We start from the raw sequence: 27,850 nt of genomic DNA on the forward strand, positions 1-27,850 counted from the left end.
TAAAAAAATGTCTTCTAATGTATTTCCATAATACATGAATACTGTAAATAAAAACTAAGTCCTCCCATACCATCTGTTACATTCCAACTTTACAGGTAGTTGTATTTAATTGTCTCTTAATTCTACATCCTATAACTGAGACATATAGCATTTGTTAAAAAAATTCCCTGTACATGAAAAGAATTCCCCACCCTATTTTCAAACATAATGTGTACCATAAACAACTGATTTATTGGGCTGGCCAAAAAGTTCATTCAGGTTTTTCTGTAACATCTTATACCTATAAAACATCTCAAGTGATCTTTTATTAATATTATAATCCTAATAATGTATAAAATTCTAAGTTTTACGGCACTTACTATCTGTATTTACATATGAGATGTAGCTATTTCATAAAGTCTTGTTAGCTTGGAAGAGGAGAAGAAAACAATTTGTCTTGCAGTTTGATTGTCTTTCATTTAAAAAATTTTCTGTGCTTTAAGCTTATGGAGAAAGATTACAACTCGCGAAAATCTGAGAATTTCTATATCTAAGCATAAAAGTCATTTGTAGTTAATTAGTAGAAACATTTTATAATAGTAAATGGAATGATATACTAAACTAAATACAATAACTCTTCACAGATTTTCTTTTTATAAACTTCACCTATATGTATGTTATTCCTGGTAAAGTTAATTAATATTTTACATAAATTACATACAGCTGGAATCTCCAGGCCAATGCCAGTTCTGGAAAAACTGGGTAGTCACTCAAAATCCCCACCAACAGATTATTATAAACTTCTGATACCTGTCATAAACCTCTCCCTGTCTTTACCATTCAAAGGTTTCTTTGCAGCTGCTGCTTCGTCTTCTACAGTTGCCACATAATCCAGCAACCTGGACACTAGCATAACAACCCAACTGATCATGGGAATATCTAGTACTCCTGTATAGAAATGTGAGGAGAAAAAATAATCAGGTGACTCTAAGAATCCTAATGAAGTCTGATGAAATAATTATAAAATTAACACATTTTATAAATCCAAAACACACCATATAATTATGAACACTAATATTTATTTATAGTAAGCCTCAAAACTGAAACTTATGGCCAAAAATGAATTAACACATCAAATCAAATGGAAGACTTGACAAATGCTTCTTGGTACAAAAACAGATTCATAAGTGTAGCTTGAATCTAACAGGTAATAACTTATAAACTAGAAAACAAGGTATAAGAAGCTATTCTTAGACTTACAGGTGACTGACATTTAAAAAGTCTCTCAAGTTATATAATTCATAAAGTTTTAAACTATGTTCTAAAGTTTTTATTCCAATAACAATTTTCTTGCTCAAATGAAGCTCATTATCCATGATCAGAACAGCAATGCTGCCTTAAAGCTTAAACTTAAACACAAGAGTTTGATTTTAACTATGATAGTATAAAAAAAAATACCCACAACAATTCCCAAGTTCAAAATTCACATAAAGAAAAGGTAACATATTTTAAAAAAGCAGTAACCATATGGTAGTCAATCACACGAAGGCTGGTCATTCTAAAAAGTCTACATCATAAAAATATTAAAGTGTGCAGCAAAATGAATAGTAAAATAAATATTTCAGACTAGTCATTTTATAAAAGCAGTATTTACAGGAATCTTACGTTTTTACTAAAGATCACTAATTTAAATAATACCTTCTGTCCTCCTATGCATGGGTAACTGCGGCTGAAGAGGTGACAGTAAATTATCCAACAGATTAAGTAAGCTTTCTAATACTCCACTATTACTAAGTGATCTCTGACCAATGCAGGAAAGTAACATGAAGACCCTAAAAAAAAAAAAAAAGATACAAATAAAATAGCTGATATGAATCAATTTAAGTGTTCATCTTAAAAATAATTCACTTCGTAATCTAAGAGAGTAATGACAGAATATCTGGTTATTAGTAAGATTTATATCTGGAAGTATAATGTTAAAAATAGCTCTTTTTCAGCTACTGCTTATATTTTCTAATTTTATCTGCAAGGAATCAAGTAGAGAGAACTGTATCACAGACTCAAAAATATACATTAGACACATAAAGTAACATGATCTGATAGGAAATATTTGTAAACAGAGATCTATAAACTCCACAGATTCAGTTAGGAAACTAAAGAATATAGTCCAGTTACATCATGTAGAATCTTCTTCAATATGCCCTTCACTGGGCATTCCTCAAACTGTGAAAAGACATGATTCATTTCATTTCTCCACACTCAGTATCCACATACACAAGATTTCCAAATCTGAACATTGCGGGAAGCATAAATCACTAATAACAAATTACTCCAATATTTTCTGACCTACCTATCCTGTGGAAAGATGAGAAGCTGCTCTGAATTGTACAGTTCCTGAAGAACATTAGAAAGAAACTGGCCCCACCATCTTTCACCACCACAGAGTTGAACGAGTAGAAGACCAGTATGTAACCGTATCTTTGGGGTTCCACTGATGCACAGGTGTTTAAAAAGCTCTTCACAGGCCTGGGCATGGAATGTACTCTGCAAAACTGCAGGAACAGAGTGTCCTATTACAAGAAAGAAAACAGTAAAATTTCCTATTTAAGAGTACGCTGTAGTATCAAAATCAGCATCCCTAGATAGGCTTTCTTCATTATCAGCAAATTTTTGGTCTATTTATTTTCCTATTCATTTATTTACTCCTTATATGTAGAATTTTAACTCAAATACTTGGAGAAAAGAAGAATTAGCAATTATATCAATTATATTTCTTTTTTGTGGAGTTGGGTGTATCAGATGGCTGTGTGTGTGCGCGCGCACATTACATCATATATAATGATCAAAAACAGCTCCTCGTTAGAAAATGACACTTCTGTATTAGACTAGCAATTTATTAACAGTTTTCACTGTTTCGCTTTCAAACATTATTTATTATTTTGCCAGTAACACAATGATGTGACACATCAATAGCAGAAACTCAAGAAAAAAATAATCAAAAATCTATTCAAGAGATAGCCTCATCCACCAGAGGGCAGACAGCAGAAGCAAGAAGAACTACAATCTTGCAGCGTGTGGAACAAAAACCACATTCACAGAAACAGAGACAACATGAAAAGGCAGAGGGCTACGTCCCAGATGAAGGAACAAGATAACACCCCAGAAAAACAACTAAATGAAGTGGAGATAGGCAACCTTCCAGAAAAAGAATTCAGAATAATGATAGTGAAGATGATCCAGGACCTCGGAAAAAGAACAGAGGCAAAGATCGAGAAGATGCAAGAAATGTTTAACAAAGACCTAGAAGAATTAAAGAACAAACAAACAGAGATGAACAATACAATAAGTGAAATGAAAACTATACTAGAAGGAATCAACAGCAGAATAACTGAGGCAGAAGAACAGATAAGTGACCTGGAAGACAGAATGGTGGAATTCACTGCTGCAGAACAGAATAAAGAAAAAAGAATGAAAAGAAATGAAGACAGCCTAAGAGACCTCTGGGACAACATTAAACGCAACAACATTCGCATTATAGGGGTCCCAGAAGGAGAAGAGAGAGAGAAAGGACCTAAGAAAATATTTGAAGAGATTATAGTTGAAAACTTGCCTAACATGGGAAAGGAAATAGCCACCCAAGTCCAGGAAGCGCAGCGAGTCCCATACAGGATAAACCCAAGGAGAAACACACAAAGACACACAGTAACCAAATTGGCAAAAATTAAAAACAAAGAAAAATTATTAAAAGCAGCAAGGGAAAAACGACAAATAACACACAATGGAATTCCCATAAGGTTAACAGCTGATTTCTCAGCAGAAACTCTACAAGCCAAAGGGAGTGGCATGATATACGTAAAGTGATGAAAGGGAAGAACCTACAACCAACATTACTTTACCCAGCAAGGATCTCATTCAGATTCCATGGAGAAATCTAAAGCTTTACAGAAAGCAAAAGCTAAGAGAATTCACCACCATCAAACCAGCTCTACAACAAATACTAAAGGAACTTCTCTACGTGGGAAACACAAGAGAAGAAAAGGATCTACAAAAACAAACACAAAACAATTAAGAAAATGGTCACAGGAACATACATATCGATAATTACCTTAAATGTGAATGGATTAAATGTTCCAACCAAAAGACACAGGCTTGCTGAATGGATACTAAAACAAGACCCATATATATGCTGTCTACAAGAGACACACTTCAGACCTACGGACACATTCAGACTGAAAGTGAGGGGATGGAAAAAGATATTCCACGCAAATGGAAATCAAAAGAAAGCTGGAGTAGCAATACTCATTATCAGATAAAATAGACTTTAAAATAAAGAATGTAACAAGAGACAAGGAAGGACACTACATAGTGATCAAGGGATCACTCCAAGAAGAAGATATAACAATTATAAATATATATGCACTCAACATAGGAGCACCTCAATACATAAGGCAACTGCTAACAGCTATAAAAGAGGAAATCAACAGTAACACAATAATAGTGGGGGACTTTAACACCTCACTTACACCAATGGACAGATCATCCAAAATGAAAATAAATAAGGAAACAGAAGCTTTAAATGACACAACAGACCAGATAGATTTAATTGATATTTATAGGACATTCCATCCAAAAACAGCAGATTACACTTTCTTCTCAAGTGCGCACAGAACATTCTCCAGGATAGATCACATCTTGGGTCACAAATCAAGCCTCAGTAAATTTAAGAAAATTGAAATCATATCAAGCATCTTTTCTGACCACAACACTATGAGATTACAAATGAATTACAAGAAGAAAAACTCAAAAACACAAACACATGGACGCTAAACAATACATTACTAAATAACCAAGAGATCACTGAAGAAATTAAAGAGGAAATCAGAAAATACCTAGAGACAAATGACAATGAAAACACGGTGATCCAAAACCTGTGGGATGCAGCAAAAGCAGTCCTAAGAGGGAAGTTTATAGCTATACAAGCCTACCTCAAGAAACAAGAAAAATGTCAAATAAATAATCTAACCTTACACCTAAATGAACCAGAGAAAGAAGAAAAAACAAAACCCAAAGTTAGCAGAAAGAAAGAAATCATAAAGATCAGAGCACAAATAAATGAAACAGAAACAAAGAAAGTAATAGTAAAGATCAATAAAACTAAAAGCTGGTTCTTTGAGGAGATAAACAAAATTGATAAACCATTAGCCAGACTCATCAAGAAAAAGAGGGAGAGGACTCAAATCAATAAATTTAGAAATGAAAAAGGAGAAGTTACAACGGACACTGCAGAAATACAAAGCATCCTAAGAGACTACTACAAGCAACTCTATGCCAATAAAATGGACAACCTGGAAGAAATGGACAAATTCTTAGAAAGGTATAACCTTCCAAGACTGAACCAGGAAGAAACAGAAAATATGAACAGGCCAATCACAAGGAATGAAATTGAAACTGTGATTAAAAATCTTCCAACAAACAAAAGTCCAGGACCAGATGGCTTCACAGGTGAATTCTATCAAACATTTAGAGAAGAGCTAACACCCATCCTTCTCAAACTTTTCCAAAAAATTGTGGAGGAAGGAATACTCCCAAACTCATTCTATGAGGCCACCATCACCCTGATACCAAAACCAGACAAAGATACTACAAAAAAAGAAAATTACAGACCAATATCACTGATGAATATAGATACAAAAATCCTCAACAAAATACTAGCAAACAGAATCCAACAACACATTAAAAGGATCATACACCATGATCAAGAGGGATTTATCCCAGGGATCCAAGGATTCTTCAATATACGCAAACCAATCAATGTGACACACCATATTAACAAATTGAAGAATAAAAACCATATGATCATCTCAATAGATGCAGAAAAAGCTGTTGACAAAATTCAACACCCATTTATGATAAAAACTCTCCAGAAAGTGGGCATAGAGGAAAACTACCTCAACATAATAAAGGCCATATACGACAAACCCACAGCCAACATCATTCTCAATGGTGAAAAACTGAAAGCATTTCCTCTAAGATCAGGAACAAGACAAGGATGTCCACTCTCGCCACTATTATTCAACATAGTTTTGGAAGTCCTAGCCACGGCAGTCAGAGAAGAAAAAGAAATAAAAGGAATACAAATTGGAAAAGAAGAAGTTAAACTGTCACTGTTTGCAAATGACATGATACTATACATAGAGAATCCTAAAGATGCCACCAGAAAACTACTAGAGCTAATCAATGAATTTGGTAAAGTTGCAGGATACAAAATTAATGCACAGAAATCTCTTGCATTCCCATACACTAATGATGAAAAATCTGAAAGAGAAATTAAGGAAACACTCCCATTTACCACTGCAACAAAGAGAATAAAATACCTAGGAATGAACCTACCTAGGGAGACAAAAGACCTGTATGCAGAAAACTGTAAGACACTGATGAAAGAAATTAAAGATGATACCAACAGATGGAGAGATATACCATGTTCTTGGATTGGAAGAATCAATATTGTGAAAATGACTATACTACCCAAAGCAATCTACAGATTCAATGCACTCCCTATCAAATTACCAATGGCATTTTTTACGGAACTAGAACAAAAAATCTTAAAATTTGTATGGAGACACAAAAGACCCCGAATAGCCAAAGCAGTCTTGAGGGAAAAAACCGGAGCTGGACGAATCAGACTCCCTGACTTCAGACTATACTATAAAGCTACAGTAATCAAGACAATATAGTATTGGCACAAAAACAGAAACATAGATCAATGGAACAAGATAGAAAGCCCAGAGATAAACCCATGCGCCTATGGTCAACTAATCTATGACAAAGGAGGCAAGGATATACAATGGAGAAAAGACAGTCTCTTCAATAAGTGGTGCTGGGAAAACTGGACAGCTACATGTAAAAGAATGAAATGAGAACACTCCCTAACACCATACACAAAAATAAACTCATGGGACCTAATGAAACTTCAAAGCTTTTGCACAGCACAGGAAACCATAAACAAGACGAAAAGACAACCCTCAGAATGGGAGAAAATATTTGCAAACAAATCAACGGACAAAGGATTAATCTCCAAAATATATAAACAGCTCATGCAGCTCAATATTAAAAAAACAAACAATGCAATCCAAAAATGGGCAGAAGACCTAAACAGACATTTCTCCAAAGAAGACATACAGATGGCCAAGAAGCACATGAAAAGCTGCTCAACATCACTAATTATTAGAGAAATGCAAATCAACACTACAATGAGGTGTCATGTCACACCAGTTTGAATGGGCATCATCAGAAAATCTACAAACAACAAATGCTGGAGAGGGTGTGGAGAAAAGGGAACCCTCTTGCACTGTTGGTGGGAATGTAAATTGATACAGCCACTATGGAGAACAATATGGAGGTTCCTTAAAAAACTAAAAATAGAATTACCATATGATCCAGCAATCCCACTACTGGGCATATACCCAGAGAAAACCATAATTCAAAAAGACACATGCACCCCAATGTTCACTGCAGCACTATTTACAATAGCCAGGTCATGGAAGCAACCTAAATGCCCATCAACAGAAGAATGGGTAAAGAAGATGTGGTACATATATACAATGTACCACAATATTCCTCAGTCATAAAAAGGAACAAAATTGGGTCATTTGTAGAGACGTGGGCAGATCTAGAGACTGTCATACAGAGTGAAGTAAGTCAGAAAGAGAAAAACAAATATCGTATATTATCGCATATATGTGGAACCTAGAGAAATCGTACAGATGAACCAGTTTGCAGGGGAGAAATAGAGACACAGATGTAGAGAACAAACGTACGGACACCAAGGGGGGAAAGCGGCGGGGGGATGGGGGGGTGTGATGAATTGGGCGATTGGGATTGACATGTATACACTGATGTGTATAAAATGGATGACTAATAAGAACCTGCTGTATAAAAAAATAAAGTAAAATTCAAAAATTAAAAAAAAAATCTATTTACAAAAAACAAAGATAAGGGGAAAAAATGAATTAACCTAAAAACACATTACATAAATACATCAGAAAGGATACAAAAATAAACAGAACCCAGGAAATATTAATACAACAAAACATGCAAGAAAATCACATCAAATATATTTCCGGCCTTTTTAAGTACTTAAGTCAAATACAAACCATTGGAAGAGTGAAGAAGGCTGAGCAAAGTGTCCAATAAATATCTGATGATAGTACGTAACTGCTCTGTGGAAGATGTCTGAATTAAATCTTTTGGGTCTGAAGTTTCATTCAACATCTTCCTACTTGTTCCGAGAGCTACTCTGAGCCTCTGCACTGCATTATGAGCCAAATTTAGTTGAAGCTGTAGCTGAATACAGTCCTGATAGGCAGAAAAGACTCTGCTGTCCTCCTCGACGGCCTTGTCTGGCTTTCGCAAAAAGTACTGTGCATTGTTAGCACTGTTGAGAGGAGGAAGCTCAATACTTTGCAAAAGAGTTTCTAATCGATGACAAGCCAAGTTATACCTGTAAGTAAAAAATAAACGAACAAAATAATTCCTGCAATGTTCTCTTTGATATACATGTACGAATATACACTAAAATTAAATCTCTAAAACAAGTTAACACACAACCATTAAAAAGAATTAATCAATTGGTCAATTAATCAATTGGTAAGTACTAAAAAAAATAGAACGAATTATTTAATCACAATATATTAATGCATTAAACATTATTATGACATGCTAGTGTCCTACCGCCTTTTGCTCTTTTCTATACACTTATGAAAAGTCATTTCTTGACACGTATGTGGGAGACATTATAGAAAATATAGGGTTTCAGTAAGACTAAAATATATTGCAATTTTCTACTAACCTGCACTGTATATCCTCCTGTAGAGCAACCATCATTGTTAAATGCTGGTCAATTTCTGGTTGGTTTGCAGATTCTCCCTCTCCCCTCAGAGGATCATGCATTAATTTCAGTTCACTCTCCCAAGGCAAGATATAGGTATGACCATAGTAAAATCCTAATGGGATTTTAGCTCTGGCATTTGTACTTCCATAACGTCCAATGACAGTGATCTGAAATGAAAACTTATAAATATACATAACCACCCATCTACCACAAGAAAAATCTGAGTCATGTATTTTAAAAGATAATTATATTATAAATTATAAAAAGATACTTTTGTTTTTATTTTTTAATCGAAGTATAGTTGAATTACAATGTTGTGTTAATTTCTGCTGTACAGCAAAGTGATTCAGTTATAGATAATTTTTCCATTATGGTTTACCACAGGATATTGAATATGGTTCCCTGTGCTATAAGGATACTTTTAAATTATATGTCTGAATATTTTTCGTAACTTATCAGAAACATGGAAAGCATATCAATTCATTTTCTTGAAGTTCTTTACCTTCATGAATCTACACACTGGAGGTGGTATCAAATCATGAAGAATTAGTGAATGGGTGCTTATATCTGTTGCCACTACCAATCGCCTCCCATCAACCTCTTCTCCTAATGTCCAAATGTCAATTGACAAGGAGGCCAAGTCTCCACAAGTGGGAATCAATACGTCTGTCAACAGTATTGGTCTACCAAAATCCAAAGTCACAAATCTCCTTGCTCCTATGAGAGATAGAGAGCAACAGCTGACACAAAATACCATGTATCAATTAACCAAAAGACACACCCTGAAACAATCTGGAACATTCATCTTAAAATATGAAATCAACTTACTAAACTACAAACAAGTAAGAAGAAATGTTAATAATTCTCATTCAAAAACTGTCTAAAACCTCAATTTATATTAGTTTGAACCCCAAGATTTAAGTAAAAAATATACAAGAATAAGTTTGTTACTATGAAGGCAATCAACTGTACATATAAGCTTATTTTAAAACTTTAGAGCAAAAAAAGGTAAATCAGCAAAAATACAGATTAATTCAATGAAGTACCTATCGGTTCTTCTTTCAGTCATTTGGTCTTGTTTTCTTTTAATTTTACAACTAAATGTATTTATTACTGATACCAAATTTTATTATTTGATTTTGGTTTCTTTAAGCTTTATTTAACATCTTTTGCAGTTGCATCTTACATTGGGGTTACGATGTAAAGGACAAGTGTAAGGCTGAAATCACATGCAGTCATTATTACCACACTAAAAAATCTCTGAGGAAGGTCCTCCAATGGAGACAGATAAAACTTATCTCAAACAATGCTTCCTCCCATACTGACACATCACTGTCTCCTCAGCTAGTACCAAATGAAGTAGAAGGCTTACTCTTAAGGGCCACACTAAAGAGACAGTATGTCTTTTATGTGTAAGCTCATATATTAACAAAAGAATGATCTGAGAGAAACAGAGGAGCAGATTTGCACCTCTCAACTCACACACATTTCAGGAATAAGCTCAATTAGTGAAACAGTAGGCATGAATAAAATCCTAATTTCTTCTTTATTGCATTAGGGGCAGATAGTAACCCTACCAATTACATTTTACAGTGAAGGAACCCAACTAAATTTAACTTGTAGGACTAGAGCCATCTCCATAGAGCCATTTTAAGGAAAACAAGGCAGTTACCAGTATTTTCCTAAACAGAAAGACTACTGAACAAAAAACATAATTCTCCCCTTTAGGGGGCTTACGTGCCACAGTCGAGTCCACAGATAGAAAACCAAATCATAGTGTAAACAATTGCTCACATTTCATAAAGACTGGACAACAACGAATTTCACTCTATATGCCATGAACACTAATTATTGTTACCAATGAATGATTAGTTGGGCAGAAAACAGCATGTAACACTTTATTTTTTTAAAACTCTCTCTTCCAAAGAGGAAACAACCCACTGCAATAAAGCAAATACGGTTCAACTCTTCATATGATGAAAAGTGATACAGTATGCACTATATTCATGTTAATTCCTCCTATAAAACACACCGAAGGACTGTTAAATTCTGCTGCTGCTCAAGCCCAGAAATAACATTTGGTAGGATAATAAGGCAAATATTGCCTACAGTGTATTAGTAAACATGCTCTAATTAAAAGCACCTATCCTGATCATAGGTCTCTAGCATATAAGCATGGTACAAGCCTAAGTAAAATTTGAACTATCCAGAGACCATGAAATGCTAGTAATCCTACTCAGTTATTTTAATTAGCAGTAATTCTGTCAGCTATTCTCAAAAAATGGTTCCAACATTAGAATGCTAGTCTTAATACTTCTTTAAGCATAATTTTTAGTGTAATGGTAATTGAGCAGCTACGATAAAGACAGATATTTATGCCAACCATAGCTCAACAGATGAGTTTTTTTTTTTAAATTAATTAATTTATTTTTGACTGCGTTAGGTCTTCGTTGGTGCGTGTGGGCTTTTCTCTAGCTGCGGTGAGTGGGGGCTACTCTTCGTTGCGGTGCGCGGGCTTCTCATTGCAGTGGCTTCTCTTGTTGCGGAGCACGGGCTCTAGGCACGCGGGCTTCAACAGTAGTGGCTCGCGGGCTCTAGAGCGCAGGCTCAGTAGTTGTGGTGCACGGGCTTAGCTGCTCCACAGCATGTGGGATCTTCCCAGACCAGGGCTTGAACCTGTGTCCCCTGCATTGGCAGGCAGATTCTCAACCACTGCACCAGCAGGGAAGCCCCAGGTGAGATTCTTATACAGATGAAATCCACTGTTTGGACAGATTTAATGAAACCACTCAGCAGCACTCTTCCATTCAACTTGGGAAGCACACAGCTTGAGCCTTACGTAATGCTTATTCTTGGTAAAAAGCACTTTCCCAACAGCAGATGTGATTTATTCGCACAGGAAAATCAAACTACAAAATATTAAGTCTTCAAAGGGCCAGCAGACAAGGCAAAAAAAATATTTTAAGAAAATCAAAGATTACCTGAATGCATTCGTTCTATAATAATGGACTGGTGAGGTGGAGGCTGAAGAAAATGTGAAGCATGAGAAATTGCAAGGGCTAGACCAGAGCCAAGTGGATTCTAGAAAAGAAAAAAGTATAACTCTATATTGATATCACTCTTGCTCTATAAAAACTAATAACCATAATATAAAGTTAACAAGTCCCATTTCCTGACGTATATTCTGTAACATTAAATAAAATAATCTAATTTGATATAACAAGTTAACATAATAAAACTTTGCTTTCTAAAGTTAGCATATACATCAAAATATTTTTAAATGTCTAAGCGAACACCTGTTTAAAATATAGTAATTTACCATTCTGGACTTGTTGGAATTTTTGTTATGTGCAGCAAGATTGACTGTTGGGGGATCAATAACTGAGCCTGGGAAAAGCTGTGCAAGTTCGGCATTAATCACAACGGAAACTGCTTCATTGGGTGGGGTGAGTGGTGGAGTCATAAAAAGTGGTGTTGTTTTTGGAGTGGGTGGAATAACATCAGATGGATGAATGAAGAATCCAGGGGCTGCCACTGGGTTGGAAGGCACAGAGTTGTGAACAGGACCTACTGCTGGTGCTGCTGATGCTGCTGCAGCTGCTGCAGCTGTTGTCTGATGTAACTTGGCTTCCAGCTTTGCTTTCTGTAAAAGAAGTAAAAGCAACAAATATAGACTAATCCTGCCTACCTAATTTGTGGGGAATACTACGTGGGTATATATTGTGAAAATACACATGATTAACTGGATCCTAGTTCAATAAAAATGAAATTAAGTAAAAAATGGACTCAACATGAATGGAGTACTTCTATGCTATATATATGTGTGTGTGTATGTGTGTGTGTATAATACACACACACACATACACACACACTTCCTTAAATATCTGATATAAACGTTCCTGAGTATTTGGGAAATAGGAATTTGTCAAAGCAAAGGCGGAAAGGAACCAGAATAATTAAATGTAAATAAGGAAACAAAGTTCTCCTCAAAACAAAATATTAACAGGAAATGGATTCTCATGTTGCGTAACCTGATACAATTTGTCACCTGGAATTGTATAGGTTGCATTTAGACCACAATGAAGTTTCCAAAACGTCTGCTATTATTACTAAATTTTAATTCACATTAATTTAATTGGTCTTGAAAATGTTGTTTTAGGTTTTTCAATTCATTAAAATAGTAACTTTTTAACTCTTACGTTTGACCAAGAGTGTTTATAAACAGAGTAAAGAATGGAATTTACTTAAAGACTGCAAAGAAAATATCAATTATATTCCCCCAGATATGCATCAAAGAAAATGCATTTATATAAGTTTTAAAAATTTAAGTATATCACAAAGATGTTACCTCAATTTTTGTAGAAAATGATTAGCTCAGATTGGTCAACCTAATTTCCTTTACAAAAATAATGGTCATTTTTACAGTATTTTTTCAGCTTTTGAAGTTTAGAGACAGCATGAACAAAGAGCCAAATAGTCTCCAACCTGTTGCTGAAGCTTCAAAAGCTGCTGCTGTTTCTCTTGCAGCACCTGTAGCTGTTGCTCGGCTGAAGCCATTGCATGAGAGAGAGACTGCAAAGCTACCTGGGCTGCTGAACTCAGGGCTGTCGAAGCTTCCCCAACTGTCCCAGATGATAGTCCACCTACTGCAGGAGTAACCCCGAAGGAACTCACTGGCATAAGACAAGGGGGGAAAAAAAACAGGATGAAGAAAAGGTTCACAGAGAAACATATACAAAGTATATACTAGTTTCACACTAAAACTACAGTTAATTTTCCTTTAAAAAATAAGACTCTTTAGAGGAAATCTTAATGGTAAAAGTATATCGATAATAATAGTATTCAAGTATAAGGGATCCAGGAATGACTTTTGAGCAAAGAAAAATTAGTATGCTTTTCAGTTTAAAAATACTGTCAGCATGGAAGAAATTTCATTTAATATGGCTAAACTCTTACACAATTTGAGCGTAAGAAATAGGCTGAGTTTCCTTTACTAAGTTTCTTACAGCAACACCACCTTCTTCTCCCTCCCATAAAAAGCTCAAACAACTTTCAACTACAAGAACATCATTTAACAAGACTGACGACACCTATTTCCTCATTTAAGCCATAGCCTGGAAAGAGAATCTTGCCCACAAAGAATATGCAAAGCAATGTTTCCTACCATATGCTCCTCAGAACACTAAGAAGAAGAGAAGCATGTCAGACGCACAGTCAAATAAGTCTGGCACATACTGCTTACCCATGAACATTACCATCATTACAGGTCTATGAAATCGCACGAAGTTAAAATTTTTTTACTCCCCTTTTCAATGTTATTCAAATATACAGTATAAAAGAACTTTTTTCCCATTATATATTTACCAGTATCTGTGTAAAACATTTTGGAAAAAGCTGAAATAAAAACTTAATTTCATAAACTCACATGATTAATCTTCGACAAAGGAGGCAAGAACATACAATGGAGAAAAGACAGTCTCTTTAGCAAGTGGTGTTGGGAAAGCTGGACAGCCCCATGTAAATCAATGAAGTTAGAACACACCCTCACACCATACACAAAAATAAACTCAAAATGGCTGAAAGACTTAAATATAAGACATGACACCATAAAACTCCCAGAAGAGATCACAGGCAAAACATTCTCTGACATAAATCGTACCAATGTCTCCCATGGCAATAGAAATAAAAGCAAAAATAAACAAATGGGACCTAAACAAACTTATAGGCTTTTGCACAGCAAAGGAAACCATAAACAAAACAAAAAGACAACCTATGAGAAAATATTTGCAAACAATGTGATAAACAAGGGCTTAATTTCCAAAATATACAAACAGCTCATACAATTCAATAACAAAAAAACAAACAACCCAATCAAAAAATGGGCAGAAGACCTAAATAGACATTTCTCCAAAGAAGACATACAGATGGTCAACAGGCACAAGAAAAGATGTTCAACACCACTAATAATTAGAGAAATGCAAAACAAAACTACAGTGAGGTACCACCTCACACTGGTCAGAATGGCCATCATTAAAAAGTCTACAAATAACAAATGCTGGAGAGGGTGTGGAGAAGAGGGAACCCTCCTACTCCTACACTGTTGGTGGGAATATAAATTGGTGCAGCCACTGTGGAAAACAGTATGTAGGTTCCTTAGAAAACTAAAAATAGAATTGCCATATGATTCGGCAATCCCACTCCTGGACATATACCCAGAGAAAACTCTAATTTGAAAAGATACGTGCACCCCAATGTTCATGGCTGCGCTATTTACAATAGCCAAGACATGGAAGCAAACTAAATGTCCATTAACAGATGAATGGATAAAGAAGATGTGGTACATATATACAATGGAATACTACTCATCCATGAAAAAGAATGAAATAATGCCATTTGCAGCAACATGAATGGACCTGGAGATTATTATACTAAGTGAAGTAAGAGAAAGACTTACTTATATTAAGGAAAGATAACTGCTACAATAATAACAAATGTTTAGTGTGTATTACCTACTACCTTACACTGTTTTAGTTAATTACTACATTCAACAAATGAACCCTGAAGGGCAGGTACTATGATTCTGGTCTTTAGTTGATTAAGTAAAGAATGGCTCAGAGAAGTTACCCTGTAGAGCTACCTAATGGTAGAACTAGGGTTAGAACCAAGGGCTGTGTGAAATCAAACCTAACGTGAGGCATAGTGCTAAGCATGGAACTTACATCAACTCACTTAATCTTTGCAATGGCACATGAGTAAGTAATATGTTACCCCATTTTACAGATAATGTATCTAAAATTGAGGGAAGGGCTTCCCTGGTGGCGCAGTGGTTGAGAATCTGCCTGCCAATGCAGGGGACACAGGTTCGAGTCCTGGTCTGGGAGGATCCCACATGCCACGGAGCAACAAGGCCCGTGAGCCACAACTACTGAGCCTGCGCGACTGGAGCCTGTGCTCTGCAACAAGAGAGGCCGCGATAGTGAGAGGCCCACGCACTGCGATGAAGAGTGGCCCCCGCTTGCCACAACTAGAGAAAGCCCTCGCACAGAAACGAAGACCCAACACAGCCAAAAATAAATAAATAAATAAATAAATAAACAAATAAATTTAAAATTGGGGGAAGTATATGGCAGAAACTAACACAACATTTTAAATCAACTATACTCCAATAAAAATAAAAATAAATAAAATAAAATTGAGGGAAGTAATTTGCTCATAAATACCTGAAAAGGGGAGAAAAAAGGTAATCTGACAGCCTATCTTAACATCTAACAATGACTGTATTATGCCAGAATTCAAATAAACTATTTTTAAAAACTAAGCTATAATCACAAGATTGAAATAACAACAAAACTGTGCATAGCCTCTTACAATTAAAAATTTCCTCAACTTAAAAAAAAAACATGATCATTACAGTGTAGCCATCATCACCTCATTTAACCTGCACAAATTCAACTATATAAGCTTGGTCAAAGAAAGAGCAATCATAACTCATGTAAGTTGTGTGCTGCAAAATGAAATCCATTTGCTCCATCAAGTGGTCCACCAAAGCAACAGCAGTTCATTCCAACTCTACAGGGTAAATTATTAGACTTACTAAGGCATTTATGTTGTACTTTGGGGTAATTTAAGTGATTTTTCAATATTAACCATGTGTATTTTAAAAATCTAATGCCCAAATAATATTTAAAGGAAAATGAGCTAAGTCACAAGAAACACATAAGAGACATAAACAACCCAAGAAAAATAAGTCATCCTGCTACTACAAAACTAATTTTTAAATCTTTTGCAGAGTCTGAGTTTTCACTATCATTTTCTGTCTTTATACTAAGAGCCTTAAAACTAAATATAAAAAAAAAAGAGGTGAGAACAAGACAAAGATGACTACTATCACCATTTCTATTCAGTATAAATGCAGGGAGTCCTAGGAAGCATGATAGAGCAAGAAAAAGAAATAAAAGATATAACAACTAGAAAAACAACAAAGTAAAAATCTCTTTATTAACAGATGATGTAATTGTGTATATTTAAAATCCCTAAGAATGTACAATCTACAAGAATTAATAAGTTAATATAGCAGTGTCACCAGGTATGAGATTAATATACACAGATCAATTATACTTCTATAGACCAGCAAGAAAAACCTGGAAATAAAATTAAGAAAAATAGCACTTATAATAACATAAAAAATCAAATAGCTAGGTACAAATCTAAAAAGGATGTGCAAAACTTCTAGTGCACCAAGAACTATAAGACATCACCAAGATAAATGGAATACCTAACTTAGCATAAATATATACTAAAGAACATTACCATATTAATGGACTGAAAGTCTTAATGTTAAGATGTCAATCCTCCCAAACTGACTTATATTCAAACCTCATATTAAAATACAATAAGTTTTTTGAGTATAAATTATCAATCCAATTCTAAAATTTAAATGGAATTACTGAGATCTAATGTACAGCACATTGATTATAGATCATAATACTGCATTATATACTTGAAAGTTACAAAGAGAGTAAATCTTAAACGTTCTCACCACAAAAAAGTAATAGTAATTCTGTGACGCAATGAAGGTATTAGCTAATGCTATGGAGGTAATCATTTTACAATATATAAATTTTTCAAAACAACACACTGTACACCTTAAACTTGCTCATTGTTATATGTCATTTATATTTCAATAAAGCTGGAAAAAATGGAAATACAAAAGACCCAGAATCTTTATGAAAGAGCATCTTTAAGAAAAAGAATGTTGGTGGATTACACTCCTAGGTATACACTCAAGAGAAGTGAAAACATACATCACAATGAACACTTAACACAAAAATGTTCACAGCAGTATTTTTCTTAATAGCCAAAAAGAGGAAACAACCCCAATGTCCATTAACTGCTGAGTAGATAAACGAAATGTGGTATATCCAAAAAAAATTTTAAGTGGTAAATCATAAAATGGAATATTATTCAGCTACAAAAATGATATACTTAGACATGCTAAATGGACAAACCTTGAAAATATTAAACCAAGTGAAAGAACCCAGACAAAAAGGTCATATAGTATATGATTCCACATTTATGTGAAATGTCCAGGGTAGGCAAATCCATAGAGACTCAAAACAGATTAGTGATTGCTAGGAGATGGGGGAGAGGGGAATTGGGAGTGACTGTTAATGGCTACAGGGTTTCTTTCTGGAGTGATTAAAACACTCTGGAATTAGTGGTAATGACTGCACAACACTGTGAAAACTTCATATATAAATTTTCTAAATCTACCAAAAAAAGAAAAAAAGTTGGTAGATTTGTACTAGCAGATTTTAAGACTTAACATAAAGTTACAGTAATTAAGACAATGAGGTATTGGCATAAGGCTAGATAAACTGACCAAAGGAACAGAAATGACCCACACAGATAGCAAACACATAATTCTGAAGAGAGGTGACACTGCAGTAGAGTGAAGGAAAGATAGCTTCTCCCTCACAAATGATTACACATCAGAAGAGAGAAACAGTAAACGTAAGATGAATTAGAAGAAAATACCCATAGTAAAAGAAGAGATTTAAAAGTTGAAATTATGTCAGTTATAGTGATGAAGTGTAACATACACGAAACTGGAGACACAAAAAGAGAGAAGATAAAAAACAGGGCAGAAGCAGTGTTTCAACAGTTAATGGCTGAGATCTTTCTAAAGCTGATGGAAGATACGAAGTAAGCATTCAAGAAGCCCTGTGAATCCCAACCAGGATAAATACAACTGAAACCACATGTAGGAAATCATAGAAAAATGCTGAAAACAGAGAGAAAGGGGGTGAAGGGGAGAAATGAAGGAGGGAGGGGGGAAGGGAGAGAGTATGAATCTCAAAAACACCTTGAAAACTGACAATGACATTAAAAAAGGAATAATAAGACTGACAAGTGATGTCTAACAAAAACAGAGTAAAGTAAAATGAAAGATTACCTTTAAATAACTAGAAGAAATAATAGCTGGCTTACAATTCTATAACATGTGAAATACACTTCAAGAATGAAGATGGGGGCTTCCCTGGTTGCGCAGTGGTTAAGAATCCACCTGCCAATGCAGGGGACATGGGTTCAAGCCCTGGTCCAGAAAGATCCCACATGGCGCGGAGCAACTAAGCCCATGCACCACAACTACTGAGCCTGTGCTCTAAAGCCCATGAGCCACAACTACCGAGCCCGCGTGCCACAACTACTGAAGCCCGCGTGCCTAGAGCCCATGCTCCGGAACAGGAGAAGCCACTTCAATAAGAAACCCGCACACCACAACAAAGAGTAGCCCCCACTCACCGCAACTAGAGAAGGCCCACACACAGCAATGAAGACCCAACACAGCCAAAAATAAATAAAATAAATAAATTTATATTAAAAAAAGAATGAAGATGACATATCTTGATCCAAACAAGCCAAATGTAGAAAGTTATTATTATGATATTCAGAAAAATTTAATTAAGTATTGAAAATTAGATGATACTATGAAATTGATTATGCTAATTTATTAGATTATGATAAAGTACATCATAATAAACCATAGTTAATTTAGATAATTATAATAAAAATGGAATCAGTTATTAAAGAGGACATCTACATTGTTTAAGATACTATGTATGGATAATGACTGTGGTTTATCTAATTTTTCAAAAAAATTTGAAATTTTACCACAAAAAACTAAGTTAATTCATCATCAGTAGACAAGAACAGAAAAAGTGATCTTACAGAGTTTTCAGACATAAAGAAAAATCAAACCACAGAAAAGCTCAAAAGCAAAGAAAGAAAGAGAGAAATGAAAATGGAATTATGAAATAAATCCAAATGAATACTGAATATAAAAACCAGTAATAACCATAAATAAAATACACATAAAATTAAGGTATAAAGCCACATTGCCATATAAATTAGAAAGGTGATAAATAATGTTCAATATATTTGCACTGTATGGTAAAAAAAAAAAAGCAACTGGATTTCTGGATGTCAAGGATATGTATATATTATGCTCTCTGGGATAACTGTTAAAAATATTATAATAAAAAGTAGAAAAATAGCTCAATAAAAATACAATCACCAATAAAATGGAAACAAAGGAGAAAAAGAAACATCTAACAGGCAAGATGAGAAATCTAATAGAATATATGAAAAACATGGTAGATTTGAATCCAAATATATTACTAAGTACATTAAATGTAAATAAACTAAATACTCCAATTGAAAGAAAGGGGGGAAAAAAGTAACTACATTCTGCTTATAAAAGACATGACTAAAATAAAAGGAGACACTGTAAAGTTGAAAGTAAAAAGAAGGAAAAATATATACCATACAAATAGTAACCAAAAGAAAGCTGATAACTGGTAGAGAAATATCAAAGTAATTTTAGGAAAATCAATCTTAGAGAGAGAGATAACACCTAACGATAAAAGATTCAACTCACAAGAAAGATACAACCATTCTAAATTTATATGGTAGCTTCAGAATGTATAAAATAAAAATTGTTGAAACTAAAATAGACAAATCCACAGGTATAATGACAAGAATTTAACATGCTGATCTTATTAACTAAAAACAAAAACAAACAAAAAAAACAGATAAAACAATCAAAGGCAGAGAATTTGAAGACCACAATTAGCAAACTGTATATCCAAGTGGATATACAGAGCACACTTCACCAAGTGCAGAGTAAACATTATTGTCAAGCATTATTGCTGATCCTCTGCAATTCCCAATAAATTTTGCAAACTGACAAAGTATTTCTTTTGACCCCACAGCATTTTAAATAGAAATGAGTAATAAGATGATAACTAGAAAATCTTAATATACTTGTAAATCAAGGAGTGCATTTCTTTAACGTTACTAACTAAAGTTGAATATATGAAAACCCTATAAAGCAGCAAATCAACTTCTACATTCATACCTAAGAGAATAGTGTATCCACTAGTACTAATAGCACTACAATATAACAACCCAAATGTCGCTCAGTAGTACACAAATCAATAGTGGGTACATAAACTTTGTTTTATTCAGAGAGTAGAATCTTAAACAGCAATGAAAATGAACCAACTATCTATATATGCAATGATATAGGTGAATTTAACAACCATAACATGGGAACAGAAGGCTGACCAAAAAATACAGAAATGCAATTCTATAATATACAGACCCTACTCAATCAGTGTTTAGGAACATGTAGCTAAGAGGTTATACAAAAAAACAAATAAAAACCAAGAAATGATTACTCTAAAAGTTAGGACAATGTTTACCTTTTGGAGAGAGTGAGGGAAAAATAAATGGAAGGGGAGCATGAAGAAATCTTTTTTTTAGAGTACTGGAAATGTTATTTCTTGACTTGGTGGTCACATGGGCAGTTTGTGTTGTGATAAATTGCTTCACTATACAATTGTTTTCTGCACCTCTCTGTATGCACATTATATTTCACAATTAACATGTTTCAAAAGAAAAGGGGACAGGAAGCTGAGAGACTACAGTCATCTTCTAGCACCTTATGATCACTAGTCAGGACTTTGCCCTACCATTTAATAAGTATCTCTCTGCTGGTGGTGGTTTCAATCTGGGTGGAATACAGAGGTGAATGCTTATAAAAGCATAGACTACCTTTGGAAAGACAAGAAACTGGTCCTATTGTATGTTTTACAGGAGTAGAAATGGGTAGGGAATGTGAGGGAATACTTTTCTTTTTCAAACCAGATCTTTTATGTTTTAAATTTTATAACTTCTGAACGTATTACTTATTCAAACACATTAATTTTCTTAAAATAAAAAATTAATTTCATGACAGTTCCAAAAAAAAAGTCTGATTTAGAACCAAAGAGTTTTCTGGAAGTTTAATTTCTTGTTATCGCGTGTTTCCATACCACTGTAAATATATAAGTTTCTACAAAATGACTGCAATAGTCCAAGAAAACAAACACAAATGAATTTTGACCCTTTTGGCATCTCCATATGAAAGAAATATAAATTTTTATTTTTAAATTAAAACTCTCAGCTACATAAGCCATGAATTTCACTTAGTGGTTACTTCTACAACTGGAAGATATAAGATGATTCTGAATAAAAAGGCACTCAAAGGACTGTTAAGTTCCCTTTAAAATACTTTGCCATTCTGGACCCAAGTGTAAGATTAAATTTTTCATGACTTCTCAAGCAAACTATTTCTACTTTCTGTTAAACAGTTGAAGAAACAAAAAGACACCTACTTACAAAAAACCATCAACAGCAGAATTCATTCAAGACAATATTCAAAAACACTTCTGGGACTGTAATATAAATGTAAAACCATATACCAATATTTTTAATTATAAAAACTTCAATTATTTGTGCCCAGATAGAACTAACTGTAAATAAACACTGATCCTACAATGTGAAGAAAAAACACAGAAAGTAAGATATACAAAATAAACACAAGTTCTCACTGATCATTCATTTAAAACATCAACAACACCATATATTCAACACACACAAGTACTGGTTCATATATCCAAAGTTGTTTTAAACTAGCTGAAAAAACAGTATTCCCTCTTCACTCATCTCAACCTTCACAAAGACATTACCGAATATACCTTTAACTTTAAATGCAAGAAATAACATCATGATGCCAAATTGACCATCAAGACTGATTGCTGAAGGTGGGTAATGAAAGTATAGTCTATTGTACTCGTCCCTCTACTTTCGTTATGTTTGATATTTTCCAAATTAAAATGTTTCTAAAAATGTACACACATAAAACAAAAAGATTTAACATAGGGTTCTAGAGGGTAGGAAAAAACCCATGAATAGACTTAGAAAAGAATATGAAACCACTTATGATTTCTCCCCAAAATGTGCCTCCTATCAATAAGTTTCTACTAAACATAACAGCAAAGGAATTTACCTATACTATAAACTGATATGTAAATACTGATATATCACTTTATTACAACATAAAATATGTAATAAAAGAATGTATATAGTAAGAGAAGGTATATACCAGTAAACGTACTTGCATCATCCCTTTCTATTCTGGTTCCATCACTAGTTGACACACAAGTAAAGTGCAGAGGTTCAACTTCTAGAAGTCCAGTGAGAGATGTGAAACTACCTTCAGCAGCTGTGCAACTACTGACCTTTCCATTTCCTAATACAAAAAAGAGACAAGTTTTATAAAACGTGAATTAATCTTAAAAAGGCAATAGTCATATTGAGAATTATAGCTACTACTTCGATTTTGATTAGAAAGATGTATAACTGCATAAACACAGGGTTTACACAGGGCTTCAACAATGGACACGGTATTAAGAAAACTCACAAATAGATACTAGTCTCCTTGCTACAAAAGCAGAGTTGCAGAGAAGCAATTTAGTGGCCATTCACATTAACAAGAAACTATAACAAGTGATTTAGATTTTAAATGAGGACTAGAAGACAAAAGAAAAACAATAAATAAATAAATAAAATAGATTTTAAATGAGGGGAAAAAATAACCAGCTACTTAGATTAGCTATTACTCAATCTGTTTAAGTAGGCAAAATATCAGAATATATTCTATGATGTCAACGGTACAAATGACACTTATTAAAAACTAGAGAAATATTCTAAAATATTAGCAAGGTTTATCTATAAATTTTATATTTTGAATATAATATCAATATTCTAGAATGAGATATGCTACCTTATAATCATAACAAGTTTAAGTTAGCACATGTAGTAGTAAGAAAGAAAAATCAAATGGTCACAACTATGCAAATCATAAAACCACAGTAAGAAGACTGGACAGAAGAACACAAAAGAATTAAGAGTGTATATTGTACGAGGGGAGGAAGAGGGAAGGGTTATTTTCAGTACTTTTCAAATGTTCTAATCAGAGCACTACTTTTAAACAGAATTCTTTAACAGACAAAGTAAACCAGAAAGAGAAGATGGAAAGAATGGAGAGATATAAAAAAATGTCATCAAACATCCGAAGGAATAAATTAAACACAAGACTAAACCGTCAAAACCTTGTTCTCCAATGTCCCATTGGCACCCAGCATAGGACCTGATAAGTGTGTTAAAAAAATATTTATTGAGCACTTATTTAATAGAAGACGTGGGAGATACAAGAATAAAAGGACAGGCCCTAGTTGTCATGAAACGCATATTCTGTTCAAGGTTACCAGGTATTAAACAAATAATTATACAACTGAACCTAAAAAAAAGTGCTATGCTTTACTTAAGAGAAGTTCAAAGGATAAATAAGTCAAGGGGAAATCAGTCTACGCCAAGGATAATAAAATACTTCCATGATGAGGTGATGAGATATATGGGAAGAATAAAAGATTTTAATGTATTTATTCCACTGGGACGGGAATCCAGGCAGAAGAAATGACATGAGTGAAATCCCTTCAGTAGGAAGGAACATGACACATTAGATAAACTGAAAGAAAAATGTGCCCAGAGGAACATTTCTCAACCTAAAACCCCTCTATACATCTTTAAAATAATTAAAAGAACTCGAAAATTGAGTTTTCATTTATGTTGGCTCTGTGTGTGTGTGTGTGTGTGTGTGTGTGTGTGTGTGTGTGTGTGTGTGTGTGTCTATACAGAAATATTTATCAAGGTAGAAATTTTAAGATGAGAATATTTTAAACATTAATTCATATAACAGTAATAAACTCATTAGGTATAAAAATAAATAGCATATTTTGATGAAAAAAGACTGTTATGACCAAGAAAACAAGGAATAATGGTCGTGCCAAGAAGGGCCGCAGCCACATGCATCCTATCCGCTGCACCAACTGTGCCCGACGCGTGCCCGAGGATAAGGCCATTAAGAAGCTCGTCATTCGGAACATCGTAGAGGCCGCAGCCATCCGGGACATTTCCAAAGCGAGTGTTTTCGATGCCTATGTGCTTCCCAAGCTGTATGTGAAACTGCATTACTGCGTGAGTTGTGCCATTCACAGCAAGGCAGTCAGCAATCGTTCTCGGGAAGCCGGGAAGGACCGAACACCTCCACCCGGATTTAGACCTGCTGGTGCTGCCCCAGGACCTCCACCAAAGCCCATGTAAGAAGTTAAGTCCTTAAAGACTAAAGAAATACTATCCCCTGGAAAGACAATAAAATGGAAATTATACTTTAAAAAAAAAAAACCAAAAATAACTTAATGAGAAGAGTGGTGATGTTTTACATTCTTGCAAATCTCTTTAAAATCTGGCTTATCAGAAGGTAGCTGGATTTGCCTATCTGCCTCCGCATTCAATGTATTACAATAGGATGCTCTGGCAGAAATACATGAAAAAACGCCGACCCAATACAAATATGTGATTGGAAAAGAACGGAATATTTTAATAAAGTATTAAATATTCAAAAACTTGAAGAGTGGTAGTTTAGGATTAGTTGCAATACGGTATCTGAAATCTTAAAAAAAGAATTTCTCAAACTCTATTACATTAAGATTAATTGGCCTATCTTATGCTTTTAGGGAATCTTCTGCCCGTGCTTGATGTTGAATCACCATGCATCAATCATCGGGAAAATACTGGTCCACTGCTATATACAGATCTTCCAAATGTTAACACATTTCATCATATAATATCAGAAAATGACACTCACTAATATCATCGCAGTCCATCAGAAAAGTCATTATTTATTGAGAAGCTGTCAAAGCTCACTTCGGAGGAAACAAGTTTTCCAAAATTCTAATTTCTGCTTAAAAGTCTACTTCTAAAATTGGCAACAAATACTATCAATTGGATGGATACTGACAGGCATTTTTTATTCATTTTTGAGAAAATACCTGCCAAATAATCAAATCTGAATAAACATATTTTATCAGTCATTCTTGCAAATAAAAATGGTATACCATGAAATAAGCAACTAGTTCAGCTTATAACTCTAACAACTACACAAGTGCACTTCCTTGAAACAACCATGCTTCTTAAGCATGCAGCAGAAGTGTTTCACGCACACTTCCCATTTCATCACAGAATAGTTAAAAGATGCATACTCGTGGGTTCAAAATTTAATAAAATTAACAATTTTTACTGTTTCATCAAAGGTATTTCTAAGTGAAACTGCCATGCTTTTTACTCTAAGTGCATGGGGAAGAACATCATGCTTTTGCACAATCAGTACGAATGTCAATGCAATGAAAAAAGGCAAGTAACATTGTTTTATCATGAAAACATTTAACCTGCGGACTCCCTGAAAGGATCTCAGGAACCCTGAGGGGACCTATGGACCACACTTTTGAGAATCACTGGGCCACAGAAAGAAAACTAACAGGGCAGATCACACAAGATGTTCTATGCTACATTAGAGACTCTGGACTGCACAATTATGGAAAGACATGAAAAGTATTTTAAGAAGAGAGATAGAATGATCAGATCAGGTTTGCATTCAAAAATGATTGCATTCATTGCATTGTGGAGAAGGTACAGAAGTGAGCCAAGAACAGATGCAGAATGACCAGTTAGAAAGCTATTACTGGTTCAAAACGACTGTGGCTTAGACCGTAATCTTGTGATCGTGGGAAGTAAGGGAATGGGCAGATTTGAAATATATGTTGGTGGAAAAATAGACAGAATCTGATGACAGCCTCATTGTGGAGGATGAGAAAGAGAGGATAACATTCAGATTTCTGTTGTGTGCCATGGATGCCATTAACTGAAAAAAGGAATGCTGGATGGTGAGAAATAAAATGAAGAGACGTTCATATGGAGACGTATATCACGACTTCTAAGTCCCTTCTTCGGGGACGATAATACTCTATAATGAGCATGGCTGCTCTTGCATATTTAACCCCCAGGCTTGGCCTGAGCTTTATGGTCCTCTCCTTACATTCTCTCTATAAGGAATTTCATTCTATCCTAAGGAGTTCAGAAGGCACCTATAGGTCTAGTTCTAACCCCTCCCCTGAGTTCTACTCATAATTTGACAAGTCACTTAGATAGAGACACACTGGCAATAAGGTAGTCAGGAGCCTAAGTCATCAAACAGAGGCGATAACACCAATACCTAAGGCAGGATAAGTCATTGAAAAGCAAGTAACAGACCAGAAGTATAGTATGACCTCTTTCATTAAAAATGCTCATAAACACATGTAGCAAATAAGTCTAAATAGCTAAGCATCCTGTTAACAACGGTAATCTAAAAGGATGAAGAGGTTAGAGTTGAGACATTTTATATTTTATTTATATTTCTATATTTGATTTTTCTCTTTTGCTTTTTTCACAACTCATAATTTACAAACCTGAGACTAACTCCCAAAATTTACTTATAATTAATGTGGTAATTATCATAATGTTTACAAATAAATTTTTTAACATTTTGGTTTACTAGCAACACTTGCAGTAAGTTCGGTAAGATGGAAGAAAACAAAAAATAAAGCAGTCATTGCTCTATCTGACAAAACTAGAAAAACGCCAAATTCTAGCACCTGAAAAGATTATACAAATAGCGTTATACAGTCAATCCTAAAAACATATTCTTTAGAAATGCATACAAGAATACATGTAACACGGTGTACCAAGTTCACCTCAGGAGAGTGTGATAGAAGATGCAGAAAATAATTTTTTCTTTCTGCACCTTTGCTTATTAAAATAAGTATAAATTAATTTTATTTTCATATTTTGTAATATGAAATAACATGTTCTTTGATTTTATGAACAACAAAGACACACCACATAAAACTGAAAGGACTACAACAAATAACCAAATTTTAATCTCTTAATAGCATTAAAGTCATACTGACATGCAATGAAACACATACACACACAAAGAAACAAATTTGCAACCCTTTCAAAAATAACTTCAATATTTTTGAGGGGGGAGTTAAGAAACAAAGGCAAATAGTTTAATGACTCACAGATACTAAAATTAAGTTCTAAAAACCTTTAGTTCTCAAAGATAGAATGTAGTAACTACAATCTATTAAAAAATCAACGGTAACTTAAACCCAAGATATAAAATTCAGAAATTCCTTTAATAAAAGACTTTAC

General features: G+C 34.3%; 1 protein-coding gene and 1 pseudogene across 2 annotated transcripts in view; one reads left to right on the forward strand and one right to left on the reverse strand.

The window, feature by feature from the left end:
• Positions 1-27,850, reverse strand: part of BIRC6 (baculoviral IAP repeat containing 6) — a 268,010-nt gene that overhangs the window by 142,040 nt on the left and 98,120 nt on the right. The window contains 10 exon segments of the mRNA XM_082427081.1: positions 790-927; positions 1,678-1,811; positions 2,330-2,549; positions 8,133-8,479; positions 8,828-9,036; positions 9,372-9,586; positions 11,851-11,950; positions 12,189-12,512; positions 13,355-13,542; positions 22,860-23,006. Coding sequence (XP_082283207.1) covers positions 790-927; positions 1,678-1,811; positions 2,330-2,549; positions 8,133-8,479; positions 8,828-9,036; positions 9,372-9,586; positions 11,851-11,950; positions 12,189-12,512; positions 13,355-13,542; positions 22,860-23,006 — 2,022 coding nt within the window.
• Positions 23,013-27,842, forward strand: LOC309643866 (small ribosomal subunit protein eS26 pseudogene; annotated as a pseudogene). Its single transcript, XR_014268625.1, has 2 exons — positions 23,013-24,423; positions 24,454-27,842. The product of XR_014268625.1 is annotated as a small ribosomal subunit protein eS26 pseudogene (transcript).

The sequence above is a fragment of the Balaenoptera physalus genome, assembly GCF_965194825.1.
Source record: "Balaenoptera physalus genome assembly, chromosome: 15".
NCBI lineage: Eukaryota > Metazoa > Chordata > Mammalia > Artiodactyla > Balaenopteridae > Balaenoptera > Balaenoptera physalus.